Raw genomic sequence first — 16288 nt, 5'->3', positions numbered from 1 at the left:
AATCTGTTCCTCTTCCTACTTTTGTGATGCTTCCATCAATTTAGCTAGCACCTGCACCTCCAGTTTCATTACCTGGGCCACTACAGGAAGCCTCACAGAAATATTTGCGCCAACAAATGATGGTTGACTCCACACATCCTCAACCCACACCACTCTCTGTCAGTCCTTCTAAAACTCCAGATTCGGCAAATACAGTTCCAGGTATTTCTCTTAAGCCTGAGCCTATTATGTTTTCTGATGATAATGTTTCTATCCCTAACACCATTGTTGCAGCTGATCCCACTGACCTTGATCTTTCCATTGCACTTCGTAAGGGGAAGAGAAAGTGTATAGCCCACTGCGTTTCACACCATCTTTCCTACAGTGCCTTATCACCCTCCTACCGTGCTTTTCTTTCTTCCCTGGATTATGTGTCTATACCCAGGAATGTTATTGAGGCTCTCTCCAAACCTGAGTGGAAAACAACCGTGTAAGATGAGATGGATGCTTTGGTCAAAAACCAAACTTGGGAAATAGTTGATCTCCCCCCAGACAAGGAGACAGTCGGATGTAGATGGGTATTCACAGTGAAGTATAAGGCCGATGGCAAGATAGAGAGGTACAAGGCAAGGTTGGTAGCAAAAGGGTATACTCAGACCTATGGTGTTGATTATCTAGAAACCTTTGCGCTAGTAGTTAAGATGAATTCAATTCGTATCATTTTTATCTCTAACAGCCACCTATTCATGGCCCTTATTCTAGCTTGATGTCAAAAATGCTTTCCTCAATGGTGATTTACAGGAGGAAGTATATATGGACATTCCAACAGGCTTTTATGAAAATGTTGGTAAAGGAAAGGTGTGCAGACTCAAAAAATCTCTGTATGGTCTGAAACAGTCACCTAGGACTTGGTTTGACAGGTTCAGAGGGGCACTCATCCGTTTTGGATACACACAGATACAGTTTGATCACACCCTCTTTGTGAAGAGGAGAGATGCTCTGGTGTTAATTCTGATTGTGTATGTGGATGATATAGTGGTGACAAGAAATGATCTGGAGGAAATTGATGATCTCAAAAAATCATTGCAGCAAGAATTTGAGATCAAAGATCTTGGTGAACTCAAATACTTCTTAGGGATTGAAGTTGCAAGATCCAAGCATGGGATCTTCATTTCACAGAGAAAGTATGTACTTGACCTACTGCGAGAGATTGGGAAGCTAGGCACCAAACCAGCAGATACTCCTATTGATCCAAATCACAGAATTAATGGTGAGGATGGTGAGTTGGTAAAGGATGTGGGGAGATATCAAAGAATGGTGGGCTGGCTGTTGTATTTTTGTATGACACGACCATATATTTCTTATGTTGTTAGTGTTGTGAGTCAGTTCATGCATGCACCTCGAGTTCAGCACTGGGAAGCTATTGAGAGAATACTTGCATATCTGAAAAAGCACCCTGGCAGAGGCATTCTTTTCTCAAATCATGAGAATCTGAAGTTAGAATCCTATACAAATGCAGACTGGGCAGGATGCTTAGATGACAAGAGGTCTACATCAAGAGTGTGTACCTTTGTAGGTTGTAACTTGATCTCCTAGAAGAGTAAGAAGCAAGCGGTTGTGGCAAGGTCAAGTGCAAAGGTTGAGTATAGATCCATGGCTCATGGTCATGGTGTCTCAAAACTTCTTTGGGTTAGATCTCTTTTGAGTGAGATTGGGGTGAAAGCAGAGGAACCTATGATCTTATACTGTGACAATCAGGCTGTAATCAATATTGCGCACAATCCAATTCAGCATGATAGGACAAAACACATTTAAGTTGATAGGCACTTTATAAGAGAAAGGGTAACAACCGGAGAAGTTTGTTTGCCTTATGTCTCTTCAGAGTTGCAGCTGGCTGATGTTCTCACTAAAGGGGTGGCAAAGAACAAGCTTGAACATGATCTGCGCAAGTTGGGAATGTGTGACATTTATTCCCAACTTGAGGGGGAGTATTGAAGATTAATTAGTTTTATGATGTTTTTCTGAGTAGATGTTTTATGTTAGTTGTTAGATAGGAGGTGGCAACCACAGTAGTTATGTGTCCAAATTTTGGTATGTTTTTGAGTGTTATATATGCTGTTTTATGTTTTGCCGGCCTATAAGGGCATAGTTGTCTTTGTACTGTTTTATTATTTTAGTATAAATAATAAGTGAAGGGGGTGGCCAGATTATTGCTCTCTTTTCTTTTCAACTTCTCTTCTTCTCCTTCTCTCTTCCTTCTCTCTTCAAGAAACTACTTTTCTTTTATATTCTTTAATTCAGCAGATTTCTACATTTTTAATGTATTTTTACCTTTAGCATGTGTATGTGTGTCCACATATTATTCTGCAGAATTTTTGTTTCTGCCTTCTAGTTTTTTGTTCAAAGTGAATTTTTGAAATTCATATTATCTTCTTGGGGCATTTTTCCTTTCATACCTTCCAATTTCCAGGAAGACACAGCCTTCTAGTTAGAAAATTTTACACTAGGGTGTGGTTGGCTGTTTCCAAACACTTTTGATTTAGGAGAAGCATTAGCCACCTTGCTGGTTCTTAGATCAAGAACCAGGTTCTTAGTATATCATTTTGTGCCTCTGCTATGATATCTAGAGGAAGAGGAATAGTTGCATATTCTAAAATGTTCATGTTTCTCATATAATAGAGAGTATTATCAAATATACTAAGCAGTCATTTCTTGATGGTAATTGGAGGTCGAGGAATCAACCAGAGCAAAAAAATCTTCAATATTTGTCATATCATTCTTCCTGGGTAATTATAGTCTAGGCAAATACATAGACTGTGCCATAGTAGCCTAGGTAAATACATTCTTCCTGGGTCCTGGTGTTTAAACATGGCTAAATCTTTAAGTGAAACTAGGGTGGGTATGAGCTGCCTAATTTGAGGTCACTTGGGCCAATTTATCTCAGATGTTGCTATTTGTTATATAATCCATCTTCATCTCATCAAGTTGGCTGCTACTGTTATGGATTATGCTGTCAAATTTGGTTGAGGATACTTATAAGTTCTACATGCTTCAACTACTATTTGGTGCATTAATCACATTATGCATTGGCCTTCAAACTCTTTTTTTTTTTTTTGCTTTTTGCTTTTTGCTTTTTTGCTTTTTGAAAGGTAGACTTCTTGAAGCGTATTTTTGAGTCTATTACTTTCTGCTTTGCTCTCTGGGTCATTTGATAACTGCTGTGTTGCTTTGTCTTTTAGTGAATGACAGAATAAGTTTTTTAACGAAGTTGTGAGCTCCTTAATGGTTGAAGCTGAACTTGAGTTAATTACTAAATCCTCAAATATTTTTATTATTTTTAACATTTTCTCCATCAAAATACAAAACAAGTCATTCAGTTAAGCCACTTCAGCTGTAAATAAATGGCCCCTTATTGGCTAAGTTCTGTGGTGGCAATTTTCAACCCAATCCACTTGGCCTGCCCAAGTTGGTTTCACGTAGTGAATCAAATATGGGTTGCGTAATTCATTGGGTTAATTAAGAAAGGTTGGTTGGCTGGGTAACAGGTACCCCTAATAATGGGGCAGCAACCTCCCTTTGTTCAAGAGGATGCTAGGTTTCTATGGACATTTTTATGTCATATTCCCCCTCCCCCTTCCAAAAACAAATCTGTCTCGTCTCTTTTTTCATCCTTTCTCTACTCACAAGAAAAAGAGATAAGGAAGAAAGAAATGCTTACATGTCTAGCACCTTCTAGTTATCTATTCCTGCAATATATAAGCATGTACGTAATACTGACTAAAACTGCCCCACTAGTTTGAAGGAAACCTTAAGTTTCTTCATTATAATAGCTTTAGAATCCCATATCCTATTGCTTACACCAATTGTTCAATCTTCAAGATGCAGGCATGGCAAGAGGAAATGGAGTGGGCACGCCAAGGTCAAAGAGATGCAGAGTCCAAGCTTTATTCTTTAGAGGCAAGTGTCTTTTGGTTGTTATCTAGTATATTGTTTTCTTCAATTTGATGAACAGAATCAAAATTGAGTGTCATCATATCATTCTTGTGGACTTTACATGTATTATTCCCAAGTCCAAGGGAACAAATATTTAACAATAAGTTAGTTTCTGTTAAATTAATAACTAATTCTGTTTGGTTTGTTCCACTGTTTTCTTATCAGAATTCTTAACTTTACACTAGTATTTACAAAAGCCAATTAAGCTCATTATTTAGGATCTCCACTGTTGGTTTTGACAGGCTGAAGTGCAAAAAATGAGGGTGGAAATGGCAGGAATGAAAAGAGATGCTGAGCATTACTCACGACAAGTTAGTTCTGATTTATTCAGTTCCCTTCTGATGTTATAAATCATTTCGGTCGGAAAGTTCAGAGAACTTGCTTTCTTTTAAAATTTATATTTTGTGGCATAATTTAAATTTTCCTAGATTTTTATGGTTTGTATGATGCGATCTCATATTTACACCAATAACTTGAGAATTATGGAAGATAATTTGGTTAGGTGGGAAGCTGGTGAAGGAAGAAAGGATCATTTGGTTAGGTGGGATTTAGTGTGTAAGAGGAAGGAGCAAGGTAGGTTGGGTTTAGGTAATATAGGGAAGAAGAATACAGAATACAGCTCTATTGGGCAAGTGGTTGTGGAGATGGCCTTTGGAAAGGGAGAGGCTCTGGCACAAAGTTGTAGAAAGGATTCATGGAGGGGTAAGCAATGGTTGTGATGTGGGTGTATCTCAGTGGGCTATTTTAAACTCTCCATGGAAGGCTATACATAGCATCTTTCTGCAATTCTCAAGCTTTATCAGGTATGATGTTTATACTGGAGATAGGGTTCTTTTTTGGGAAGATGTCTGGATTGGAAACTCTATCCTCAAGGACCTATTTCCTTCCTTGTATTCCCCATCTTTGTTCAAAAAAGAACCTATCCAAAGGTTTGCTTCCTTTTCCCAATCTCCTGGCCTTAGATGGAATTTGGGTTTTGGGTTTTAGGAGAGACTAGAGAGACTTTGAATTGGCCAAGCTGCCTTGCTCCTCAAAACCCTTGATGTTGTTTGTTTTGACCCTTCTAATTCTGGTACTCATATTCGAACCCCCAACCCATTGAGTTTATTTTGTTGTTCTTCTATTTTTTCTTGTTTGTGCTTGATTACTAACCTCCAACCTTTCCATAGTAAGGAATTGTGGTCCAGGCCCATCCCCCCTAACGTGGGAGCTCTTTGTTAGGAAGTTTCTCTTGGTAAATTAAACACCTTGGATAATTGGCAAAAAAGGAGATCCAATCTTAGCTTATCCCCTAATTGGTGTATCCTTTGCAAAGCAAATGGAGAAAGTTGTTATCACTTACTATTCTCCTGCTCTTTTTTGTAGAGCTTTGGGAAAAGCTTTTTGGTCTCTTTGGTTGTAGATTAACAGTTTATTTGACCTTACTACCTTCAGGTGGCCAAAGAAAAGAGGTAAAGTCTTATGGAGATGTGCTTGGCTGCTTTGGTGTGGACAGTTTGGGAGGAAAGAAATGTCAGAATTTCCATTGAGAAGGGAAGAGGTTTATATATGGGAGTGCATAACTGCATAATTAAATAAACTTCTCACACTTTTCATTTGATGACATTTGGAGAAATTAGGAGATGGTTGCAAAAAGCTTGGTGGTGAAGGACAAGTCAATGGTGGAGTGGAGGCCCTGTGAACAAGATGTTATGAAGCTAAACTTTGATGGAAGTAGTCTAGGCAATCCAGGGCCTTCAAGCATTGGGGAGTCTTCAGAAATGCAGAAGGTTAGATTGTGGCTTTGTTTTCTGGTCCCATTGGGGTGGGGGACTTTATTAACGCAGAAGTCCAAGTAATTCTGTAAGGAGTAGAGATCTCCAAAGAGTTGTGGTTTGAAAATTTGTTAATTAAGGGCACTCAAAATTGGTTATTAGGGGGTTGCAAGAACCGGAGTGAGCATGGTCCTACCAGGGGGCTTTAAGAAGATTCAAGTGGCTAACCTCAAATAAACCAATGAGAATTAGATGGGAAAGGAGATCCGCAAATGGGCTGGCATATTTGTTAGTTGTTTGCTGGAGAATGGCGGCTTAGTCACTTCAGCTGGCCCTAGAGTCTTATATAGGTGTTTACAATGTAATGTTACAAGAATGGACTAGAATGCCCCTGATTAGTGATGGGACACCTAGACATAAAAAGAATAAAACAAGTTTAGGCCCAATAACAAAGAACTTAAAACATAAATAAGACTAACATAAACACTAAACCAATTGAACCAACACTCCCCCTCAAGCTAAGCATGGATGTCAGTCATGTTTAGCTTGCCAAGTAAGTCTAAGAATTTCATTGAAGCTAGTCCTTTTGTTAGCACATTTGCAATCTGCATCTCGAAAGGAGTATAAGGAATGCAAAGTTCCCCTGAGATTATCCTTTCTCTAACGAAGTGTCGGTCAATCTCAATATGCTTCGCCCTATCATGTGGCACTGGGTTATTTGCAATGTTGATACCAGCCTTGTTGTCACAGTACAGCCTAAGAGGACACTCGACCCTTATCCCGAGCTCATCAAGAAGGGTCCTAAGCCACAATAGTTCAGCAACACCATGAGCCATAGCTCGATATTCAGCCTCTGCACTTGATCTAGCAACCACATTCTGCTTTTTACTTCGCCATGTAACCAAATTCCCTCCAACGAACGTGCAATACCCAGAAGTAGACTTCCTGTCTCCAACAGAACCGGCCCAATATGCATCAGTATACGCTTCAATTTCAATTTTATTGTGTTTTTTTAACAGAATTCCTTTTCCTGGGCAAGTCTTCAAATACCTAAGAATCCTTTCCACTGCTCTCATATGAGGAATCTTTGGAGAGTGCATGAACTGGCTGACAACATGTACAATATAAGCAATATCTGGTCGAGTGAGAGACAGATATATCAATTTCCCTACCAGTTTTTGGTATCTCTCTTTATCAAGGTAGTCCTCTCCAACCGATTCCTGTAAACAATGATTATGTTCTATTGGAGTATCTGTTGGTCTACTCCCCATCATACTTGTCTCCTCTAGAAGATCAAGGACGTAATTCCGTTGACATATATAATTGCCCTCTTGTGACCTAGCAAATTCAATTCCAAGGAAGTATCTCAGATGGCCCAAATCTTTGATCTCAAACTCAGATGCCAAGAACTCCTTCAATCGTTTTATCTCGTCTAGATCATTCCTTGTAATCACCATATCATTCACATGGACGATGAGTGTCGTAAGTCTGCTATTCTGTTTCCTTATGAACAAAGTATGATCTGCACCACTTTGAGTGTATCCCACTCTCTTCATGGTCCCATAGAGCTTCTCAAACCAAGCTCGAAGGGGCTGCTTAAGACCATATAATGCTTTCCTTAGTTTACACACTTTCCCATCAAAACCATAACCTGATGGAGGATCCATGAATACCTCTTCATGTAGATCGCCATTTAGGAAAGCGTTCTTCACATCCAACCGATATAGCTCCCAAGAGAAGTTTGCAGTTAATGACAATAGAACCCGGATTGTGTTGAGCTTTGCAACTGGAGCAAAGGTTTCTTTGTAGTCAATCCCTTCCTTTTGAGTAAACCCCTTCACCACTAGTCTGGCCTTGTATCTTTCAATGGACCCGTCCTCCCTATGCTTCACAGTGAACACCCACTTGCATCCCACAATGCTCTTCCCTTTTGGTAGATTCACTAATTCCCAAGTCCTAGCTTTCATTAAGGCTTTCATTTCTTCATTCATAGCCTCTCTCCATCTTGGGATAGACATTGCCTCTGAGTACCTATTAGGGACATGCACGGAAGAGAGAGCAGACACAAAGGAATAATAACGAGGAGATAAGCATTAGTAAGAAACATATTCAGCAATGGGATGTCGGATGGTACAAGAACGGGTAGGCTTATGAAGAGCAATAGGGAGATCCAAATCAGAAGTATGAGTGATAAGATTACCTGGAGTTGTTGAGACAGATTGATCCGAGTTCGATTGGTTGCTGCCATGAGTTGGAGGGTCTTTTTTCCTTCTGTTGTAGGTGATTCTCGTATCTTTTTGTTGCCTACTAGTGTTCTCAGTTACATCCGCAGCATCAAGAGTGGTAACAGGTTCAATGGGAGCCTCACTAGATTCACCTGGGATGCTATAACTAGGAGGATCAAGAGGAGAAGATGGAAGGCCCAAGGCTGAAAGAGGCACAAAAAAAGAGGGAGAAGAAGAATCCTCTTCCATCCCACTAGTCTCCCCCTAAAGAGGATTTTGGGAAGAATGAAAATAGGATTGAGACTCAAAAAATACCACATTCTTTGTGATGTATTTCTTCTTGGTAACGGGATCATAACACTTGTAACCCTTCTGTGTAGGAGAGTACCCTAGAAAGATTCCTTTCGTAGCCCTAGGATCCAACTTGGTCTTCTTTGGATTCTTTACATGAATAAACATACACAACCAAAGACTAGGTATAAGAGAAAAGACTGGAAGATTAGGGCAAATGACAAAGAAAGGAGTTTTCATACCCAACACCTTAGATGGCATCCGATTTATCAGATATGATGCGGTAAGGACTGCTTGAGACCAATAGTGTTTGGGAGCCTTGTGCTGAAATAGTAAAGCTCGAGTTGTCTCCAATAAGTGTCTATTTTTGTGCTCAGCAACCCCATTTTGTTGAGGGGTACAAGCACAAGATGACTAGTGTAGCATGCCTGCATCCTCCATGAACAGGTTCAAGGAACTTTCAAAATATTCAGCAGCATTGTCTGAACGAAATTGCTTAATCTTTTGTCGAATTGAGTTTCAATCGTTTTACAAAATGCCATGGTTATCCGTGACACTTCATCACGTCCTTTTAACGAGTAGATCCATGTGCATCGTGAATAATGATCAATAAAGCTGATAAAGTAACGAAAGCCATCTACAGAAACAAGAGGTGAAGGGCCCCAAACATCAGAATGGACCAAATCAAAAGGAGTTTGAATTCCATTACTAGAAATTGGATAAAGAGTTCTACATTGTTTTGACAACTGACACACTTCACAAACTAAACTTTGACTTGAAATACCCTTGAATAATTCAGGAAACAACCCTTGCAACGACGAAAAAGGTAAATAACCTAGCCTAGCTTGCCACAAGTGCAACCTAGCTATTGACTCCTCATTATTCTGACTACTGGCAGCAGATGATTGCAAGGCCGAACTGATGTCTACATCAAAATAGTAGAGACTTCCACACTCATGACCGCTCCCAATCGTTCTCTTCGTTAGTCTGTCCTGAAAGACACAATGAGTAGAAAAGAAAGTTATGCTATAGTTTAAATTCTTGGTAAGCTTCGAAACAGATAAGAGGTTGGAAGTAAGATTGGGAACATGTAGAATAGATTTAAGAGAGAGATCCTTGCTTAGGTCAACCCCTCCTTTCCCAGAGATGGTGGAGAGAGAACTATCAGCAACTCTCATCTTATCTTGGCCAGACATCAAATGATAAGAAGAAAATAAAGAGGACATGTGTGTCATGTAGTCAGTTGCACCGGAATCTATAATCCAAGAAGTAGACTCTATAGAACTAGTTGCACTACAAGCGGAGACAATACCTAATCTGGCAAGAGAGGTGGAAGCAAGGGAATTAGTCCTTAGATGGGTTAAGGCCCCGGATAAGGACCTCTACCTCATCAGTAGTGAAATCCAAGGACCCGAATGTGTGGGAATTAGCAGTCTATCCCATGGGAGGAAGTGTAACTGTAGATGTGTTCTTCGGGCTCTCACCATTGTGACTAGTAACAAGGTTCCCACTTGTTGTTTGATTCCTCTGAGGCTTCTTGTCTTTCCTTAACGCAGCTGGTTTCATATGAGGATAAAGAACCCAACAAGTCTCTTTTACATACCTTTCACCTCCACAATGAGTGCACTTAAGATGCCTCTTGTCCGAGTGCTTGCTCCCTTTTTGGTTTGAAGAAATCAAGGCTGAATGTTCAACAGGCTGTATTTGAGTGTCAACTTGCATCTCTTTCCTCCTAACCTCTTCATTCCTTACAAGATAGTAGACATGGTGTAAATCTCGCATTTCATCCCTTCCCAAAATTTGAGACCTTATGCTCTCATACACTGGGTCTAAGCCAGCCAAGAACTTAAAGGCTCTACCTTCTTCAATTTGTTTATCATGCCTCTCCTTGTCTCTTATATTCTCCCAACCAAGAATAAGATGATGATCAAGTTCTTCCCATAGTCCTTCTAGGGTTGCAAAATAAGTTGCAACTGTCATATCTCCTTGTCTCAATGCAGCAATGTCTTGGTTTAGCCTATAGATTCTTGCATTGTTCTTTTTCTGTCCATAAGTTTTAGACACTTTCTCCCAAATCTTAGCAGCAGTGGGAAAGTGTTGAACAGTCCTGGCCACTCTTGGAGTCATCGAAGCAAGCAGCCAAAGTAGCATTTTCCTTACGCCATATTGCGTACTCCACACCACCCACTTCAGGTTCCTGCTTCTATCCATCTAAATAACCCGTAAGTTCCCAGGAAGTAATGAAGAGCATGGCTGAAACAGACCATTCTCTGAAGTTATATTCGTCCAACAATACACTGGTGATCTGCAAGCTGTGCAGATTTGGGTTTTCCAGATTAGAAGACCTCCCACCAGTTCTATTATCCTTAGAAGACACTTCTCCCGATATTGAAGACATCCTTCCTCTTACAGTGATCACAATTGAAATCTCAGTACAAAGAACACGATTTCAGACTTATCGAAGTTGTTACAAGTCTGAGAACCCCCCGTAATAGGTCTGAAACCAAGAACAATCCACCCCTATACCGTGCTGAACACGTCTGGACTGGGCTTTGACTTCTGTTGTCATAGTTGTAGCCGAGGGCAATACCTCTTTGGCACCTCTGGTGATCAAACCTAGATTGTGACCACCCTTACGATCTGTACTAGGACTGTCTAACTCAGTCCTTCCACCTAGATCTGTTCCACACAAATCTCTCTTAGCCGATTGGCTACTACCCGCTGCAGGGTTTCTAGTAGGGCATCAGCTTCTGGAACAAACTCCCCTTGGGCCCTACAACCAAGGGAAACCCTAGATACAGACCTTTTTGTGTTCTACGGTCAGCCCTAGGGTTTTTTCACAGTGGCCGAGATAGGAGAGAGAAAAAAGGAATAGAGAAGTGGAGAAAAGAGGCAGCTGTAACCAGTCAGACCAGTTAGTGCTCTGATACCATGTTTGCTGGAGAACAACAGCCGAAGAAGAAGAAGAAGAAGAAGATCTGAGAATGGCGGCTTAGTCACTTCAACCAGCCCTAGAGTCTTATATAGGTGTTTACAATGTAATGTTACAAGAATGGACTAGAATGCCCCTGATTAGTGATGGACACCTAGACATAAAAAGAATAAAACAAGTTTAGGCCCAATAACTAAGAACTTAAAACATAAATAAGACTAGTATAAACACTAAACCAATTGAACCAACATTAGCTAAGCAAGGGGGCATAAGAACCAGTTATTTTGGGCTCAATTGTAAATTTGATTTGCTTTGAGGAGCACCTTGTGCCCCCTTATTGGAAGCAGTACTGCTGTATCTTTATTATTGATCAGTAGCAAAATTTGGTTACTTATCAAAAAAAGAAATATGCAAGATAATTCTAATAATAGAACCTAATTGCAAATACATTTTAGCAGCACAATATGCCAACATGATTACTTTAACACAATTATGAATTCAATATAAAGGCATGCACATTTAGGAATGCCTAGGATATTTAAAGGGAAGTGGTTCAGGAAATATGAGTTAATTTTTTCTGATCTTCCACAGTTGAACCATTTTAAGTGACTATCATATCTTTTTGGATGTTTTATTTTTTACCTTTAGCTTTGACATTTATTTACTTATTTATTTATTTATTTATTTTTGATAAATAACTTCAAATTCCATTACAAGGTAATGAAATATTACAAGCATCCCTTAGAGAGGCACGAGATGCTACCTCTCTATATGAAAACAAACAAATTACATTTGAGCCCATTAGCCCAAAACAAATTAGCCCTATTCACCCCTTGCTTGACTAATACATCTTCCATCCCATTTGTCAATCTCCTCGCCCATTGTATCCTCACATTCATATTCCCGATAAGCCATTTTAATTTTTTCATTTCACTCCGGTACCACCAAATTATGGATTGTGGATCCTTTAGCTGTCACACCACTAATTTTGTGTCCCCTTCAACCACCACATTCAGCTCATTAACGATTAGCTTTGGCATTTATTTGTTCAATAGAAAAGGATGCCTAACCTTAGTTAACTAACATAGTGGGAACAGTGGACTCTCTAGGATTGGTTACCAGAAGTAGGACATGACTTTTTTTGTCTTCTTTCTTTAGGGGGTTACTGAGTAAAATGTTGTGCAACTATAAGACTTACCAAATTGTATATATCATGCATAACATTTCTATGGAGGATATGGATTTCCATACCTATTTCTGCTGCTGCATATTGACTGTCCACTTTGTAAAGGTAAGTTTCCTCTTCAATATGTAATAGAAGATTGGGTTACATAATTTTCTTTAAGAATGCTCATAGTATAAAACCATAGCAGAGCTTATCATTTTTGTTAGTATATTGCTGTAAAATTTGTAGGTTACAAGCACAAAGGACTGAGTGAGGCCATATATATGACTTATATTTCATCTTTTAGATATTGGATATTTTATGTTACCTGCATATGTACTATCTGTATTTGCTCAATGTTCTTAATTCCTATATATTTCAACCATTTGACAGGAACATATGGAACTAGAGAAACGATATCGAGAACTAACAGATTTACTGGTATGTCAGATATCAGTACTAGTTCATTTAACCAGAAGCAGTATCATATATTACTAGTTCACTCTCACATCATATTTGGTTTATGATGACTCAGTATTACAAGCAAACACAACTAGAAGCCATGGCTAGCGAAAAGGCTGCAGCAGAATTCCAGTTGGAGAAAGAGGTCAAGCGTCTTCAAGAAGCACAGGTTCTTGTTTAGCTTGTCAAAATATATTGTTCATCTTAAATACATAACACCACTGGGCAGTGGTTATTAAAATTACCTGGAACATACCAATAGACATACCTATATTTTCCAGGTTGGTTATACATAGCCTAACCTGGTTTGTAACTCAGCCTGGCTCAGGTTGCACCTCAACCAGAACCCAACAGGACCTGACCCAACTGATGCAAATTGTCTTGTCATTTTCAACCCAATTTGTTGTGCCCCAGCTCTAACTCCATTCATATTATCTTTACTTTCCTGTTATCTTGCATATAAGATTCACTGTTTTTTACTGAACAGATGGAAGCAGAAAAGAGCAGGGTCTCACGTCGAGCTTCATCATCTTGGGAGGAAGACAGTGACTTGAAAGCACTTGAGTATGTTGAGTATTCTCTAATCAGACTTTATGCTTCAAATTCTTTAAAATATGTGTTTTTTTCTTGTATACTATAATTTCAATCTAGCAAATATGGATGCACATGGATTGTTTCATCAGGACCATATTTTGTTGTCCACCATGAGGAATGCTATCAAGCAATGCGAGGATGCACCACCTTAACTTAGCATTGCTACAGACATGGTGGATCATGAAAAGGCAGGTCAACTTTGTCTTTTAGTGTCTTTTGTCATGGGTCCATGCATGTTTCAGTTGCACCAAGCTAAGACGATGCTCCCTGTGAGTGCTTGCTAGCATTTCTCGTGATTAATACGACATATGAACTATGACCCTAATGAAATAACCCACATGTATCAGAATTTGCTGGATTGGAATTATCTTATTTTAGAATCTGAAAATAAAATAAAATAAAAGGGCTGAATATCCATTGTGAAAAGACAAAAGGTAACCCTATTAAACTACACAGTTACATAGGGATGCCTGACTTATCAAAAATAGGATATACTCGAATCACCAGCCTAAATAATACTTCTACTTTCTGCTGGTGTCTTGACAAAATTTGCAAGAGAACTTGTTCTAGTTACCTCCACCTGAGATCGCCAAGCATCAAATGTCTTACGACTTCGAAAACCTTTATCATTTATCTCTTTCATCTTCTTTTTTCCAGTTTAGGCATCTTGTAGCATTGTTTTCTCATGAAATGATAACTGCAGGCCTCTCCCTTTGCATCACCGCCATATGGTTGGGGCAAGCATTCAGGTAATTAAGATTTGTATCCCATTGCGATTCCGTTTTTCAGTTGCATTTGTCGTCAACATCATATTTTTATCTTTTGGTTTTGTTCCTAAATTGCTTCTTGCAGTTGCAAAAAGCAGTAAAACTATTAGATTCAGGAGCTGTTAGCGCTACTAGATTTCTCTGGCAGTATCCAAAAGCTCGAGTTATCCTACTCTTCTACCTGGTGAGAAACAGTTCGTCTAACATTAATATTTATTCAACCATGTAATTTTGAAATAATTAACTTTGTGAAGTAATTCACAGGTTTTTGTTCACTTGTTTTTGATGTATCTATTGCATCGCCTTCAGGTATGCATCCCTCCACTTTAGCTACAGAAACTAGGGCTAACATAATTGTATTCTTGTATATGCTTGTATAAGTTGTTTCTTTTCATGGATGATAAGTTATCCTTTTTATTTTTCAGACAACATAGTTAGGCTTTTATCACTGTAGGCACACCTCTACTAAATGTCTTGACAATAATGAATAAGGCTATCTATGGTCACATAAGGTCCTGTTCTCTACTTCTCTCCGATGGACGCCAAGCTAGATAATGGATTCAGGGACACATTCATTTATTAATCTAACAAGTCATAGAATGTAGTATATACGCATTGATTTGCACAAATTGTAGTTTTCAGACGCACATTTTCCTTTCATGTCAAATCTAAGTTATCTAACTGCTGGTTCAGGATATATGAATACACATTTAGATTTATCATGTAAGCCAGACTCGCATACTTCCTTGCATGAATGCAAGCTCTATGAAATTATTCATTTAACAATATGTCCTTTGCATGGATTTAAACTTTGGAGCCATTAATTCACACACTTCAATGGGTATATGCATCTGAATGTAAGTACGTTTATGAATTGCTGACAGTCTTCTGTGTATTCTATAGGAACAAGCCGACAATTTTTCCTCTAGAGAGGTTGCAGCATCAATGGGACTCGCTAACCCTATCTTACCGTGAAACTATGTCTACTCCGGGATAAAAAACAAGTAGTTTGGAGTTCCATAGCTTGCAAATAGCATGCAGCAACTATAACAATGTTCTATTTCTTCAGTGGAAGCTCTTTTTAAAATTCTTTGCTATTCATTGTAAAGTTCTCTCTGGTGATAATCTTGTGGTAGTTTCGCCTTTAAATTGGTGTATTATAGCCAAGATTGATATGCATATGATTTGAAGAAAAGTGGGGTGGGGGGGGGAAGTAGCCAGATTATCTGTGTAAATACCGAAGTACATGCAATTATATTTCTGTTTTTTTTTTTTTTTTTTTTTGGCTCATGGAAGCTCCCAACCGAGAATCACTACATTGTAGAGTCCATATCATTGATATGATGATCCCTTTTCCAGATTTTTACTTTTTTTTTTTTTTTGAATAAGAAATAACAATTCATTTAAACGCAAAGAAAACAGTCACCGGACTGACGATTGTTTTATATTCATCTGAACCTCTAATCCCAGGTTGAGATGAAGATGGTCAATTGGTCATACCGAATGTGCAAAGATTGGCAATGGCAGTCTATTCGGTGGTATATTTCTGGGTTTCCATGAATTTAGTAATGTAGCGGTGGATATGATTCGTCCGTCTGGCAACACGGAGTCACGGAGTACGGGTTCATTGATGGTTAAGAGTATGTAATTGGTACTAGAATCAAAAATAACTTTGGTAGAAAATGTGGTGCACTGTTGCTGTTCTCTTTAGCCCAAGCAATACTGCATCCTTATTGCAAGCTGAAGGTATGGCTATCAAGTCGAAGTGGCCTACTGGCCTAGGATTACCCTGGAATCAGATTGCCTTCTGTCACGTTCTGGGTTGATGGCACGCTCCCGACCCATTCCTCACCCCCTACCTCGACCTCGAGCTATGTTGCTAAGGCAAAGTAAGAGCAGAATCAAAGAAATTAGGAAATAGAATTCAAAGACAAGCCTTTGAAAGTTTTTTTCATAGTCCCCTTTCATTGCTCGAAAATAATGGAATTTATAACTTACAGGCCCAACAAACTTAGCAACTACTAAAAGATAGCAACTTCTAGAAAATAGCAGCTCCTAGAAATTAGAAACTAAAAGAAATAGCAACTTCTAGAAAATAGCAGCTACTAGAAAATAGCAACTACTAG

The 16288-nt window shown here is 39.0% G+C and overlaps 1 protein-coding gene across 9 annotated transcripts in view; it reads left to right on the top strand.

Annotated features, from left to right (window-relative positions):
• Positions 1-15528, top strand: part of LOC148842536 (golgin Putative 1) — a 35732-nt gene extending 20204 nt beyond the window's left edge. For 7 of the 9 annotated variants that reach the window (XM_088956945.1, XM_088956947.1, XM_088956951.1 and 4 more), the window contains 9 exons: positions 3859-3936; positions 4215-4283; positions 12733-12780; positions 12875-12970; positions 13289-13365; positions 14099-14144; positions 14248-14346; positions 14427-14471; positions 15066-15528. In XM_088956945.1, coding sequence (XP_088813071.1) covers positions 3859-3936; positions 4215-4283; positions 12733-12780; positions 12875-12970; positions 13289-13365; positions 14099-14144; positions 14248-14346; positions 14427-14471; positions 15066-15137 — 630 coding nt within the window. In that variant the 3' untranslated portion in view covers positions 15138-15528. Of the gene's footprint in view, positions 1-3858; positions 3937-4214; positions 4284-12732; positions 12781-12874; positions 12971-13288; positions 13371-13484; positions 13584-14098; positions 14145-14247; positions 14347-14426; positions 14472-15065 lie in introns of all 9 variants that reach the window. The other 2 variants (XR_016103017.1, XR_016103016.1) reach the window with 2 other exon arrangements.
• Positions 15529-16288: the final 760 nt, after the last annotated feature.

Source organism: Nelumbo lutea, chromosome 8 (assembly GCF_056320005.1).
Source record: "Nelumbo lutea isolate HS-2025 chromosome 8, American lotus-T2T, whole genome shotgun sequence".
Classification (NCBI taxonomy): Eukaryota; Viridiplantae; Streptophyta; class Magnoliopsida; order Proteales; family Nelumbonaceae; genus Nelumbo; species Nelumbo lutea.
Note: the sequence above shows the minus strand (reverse complement) of the source record. Positions and strands in the feature narration are given on the sequence as shown.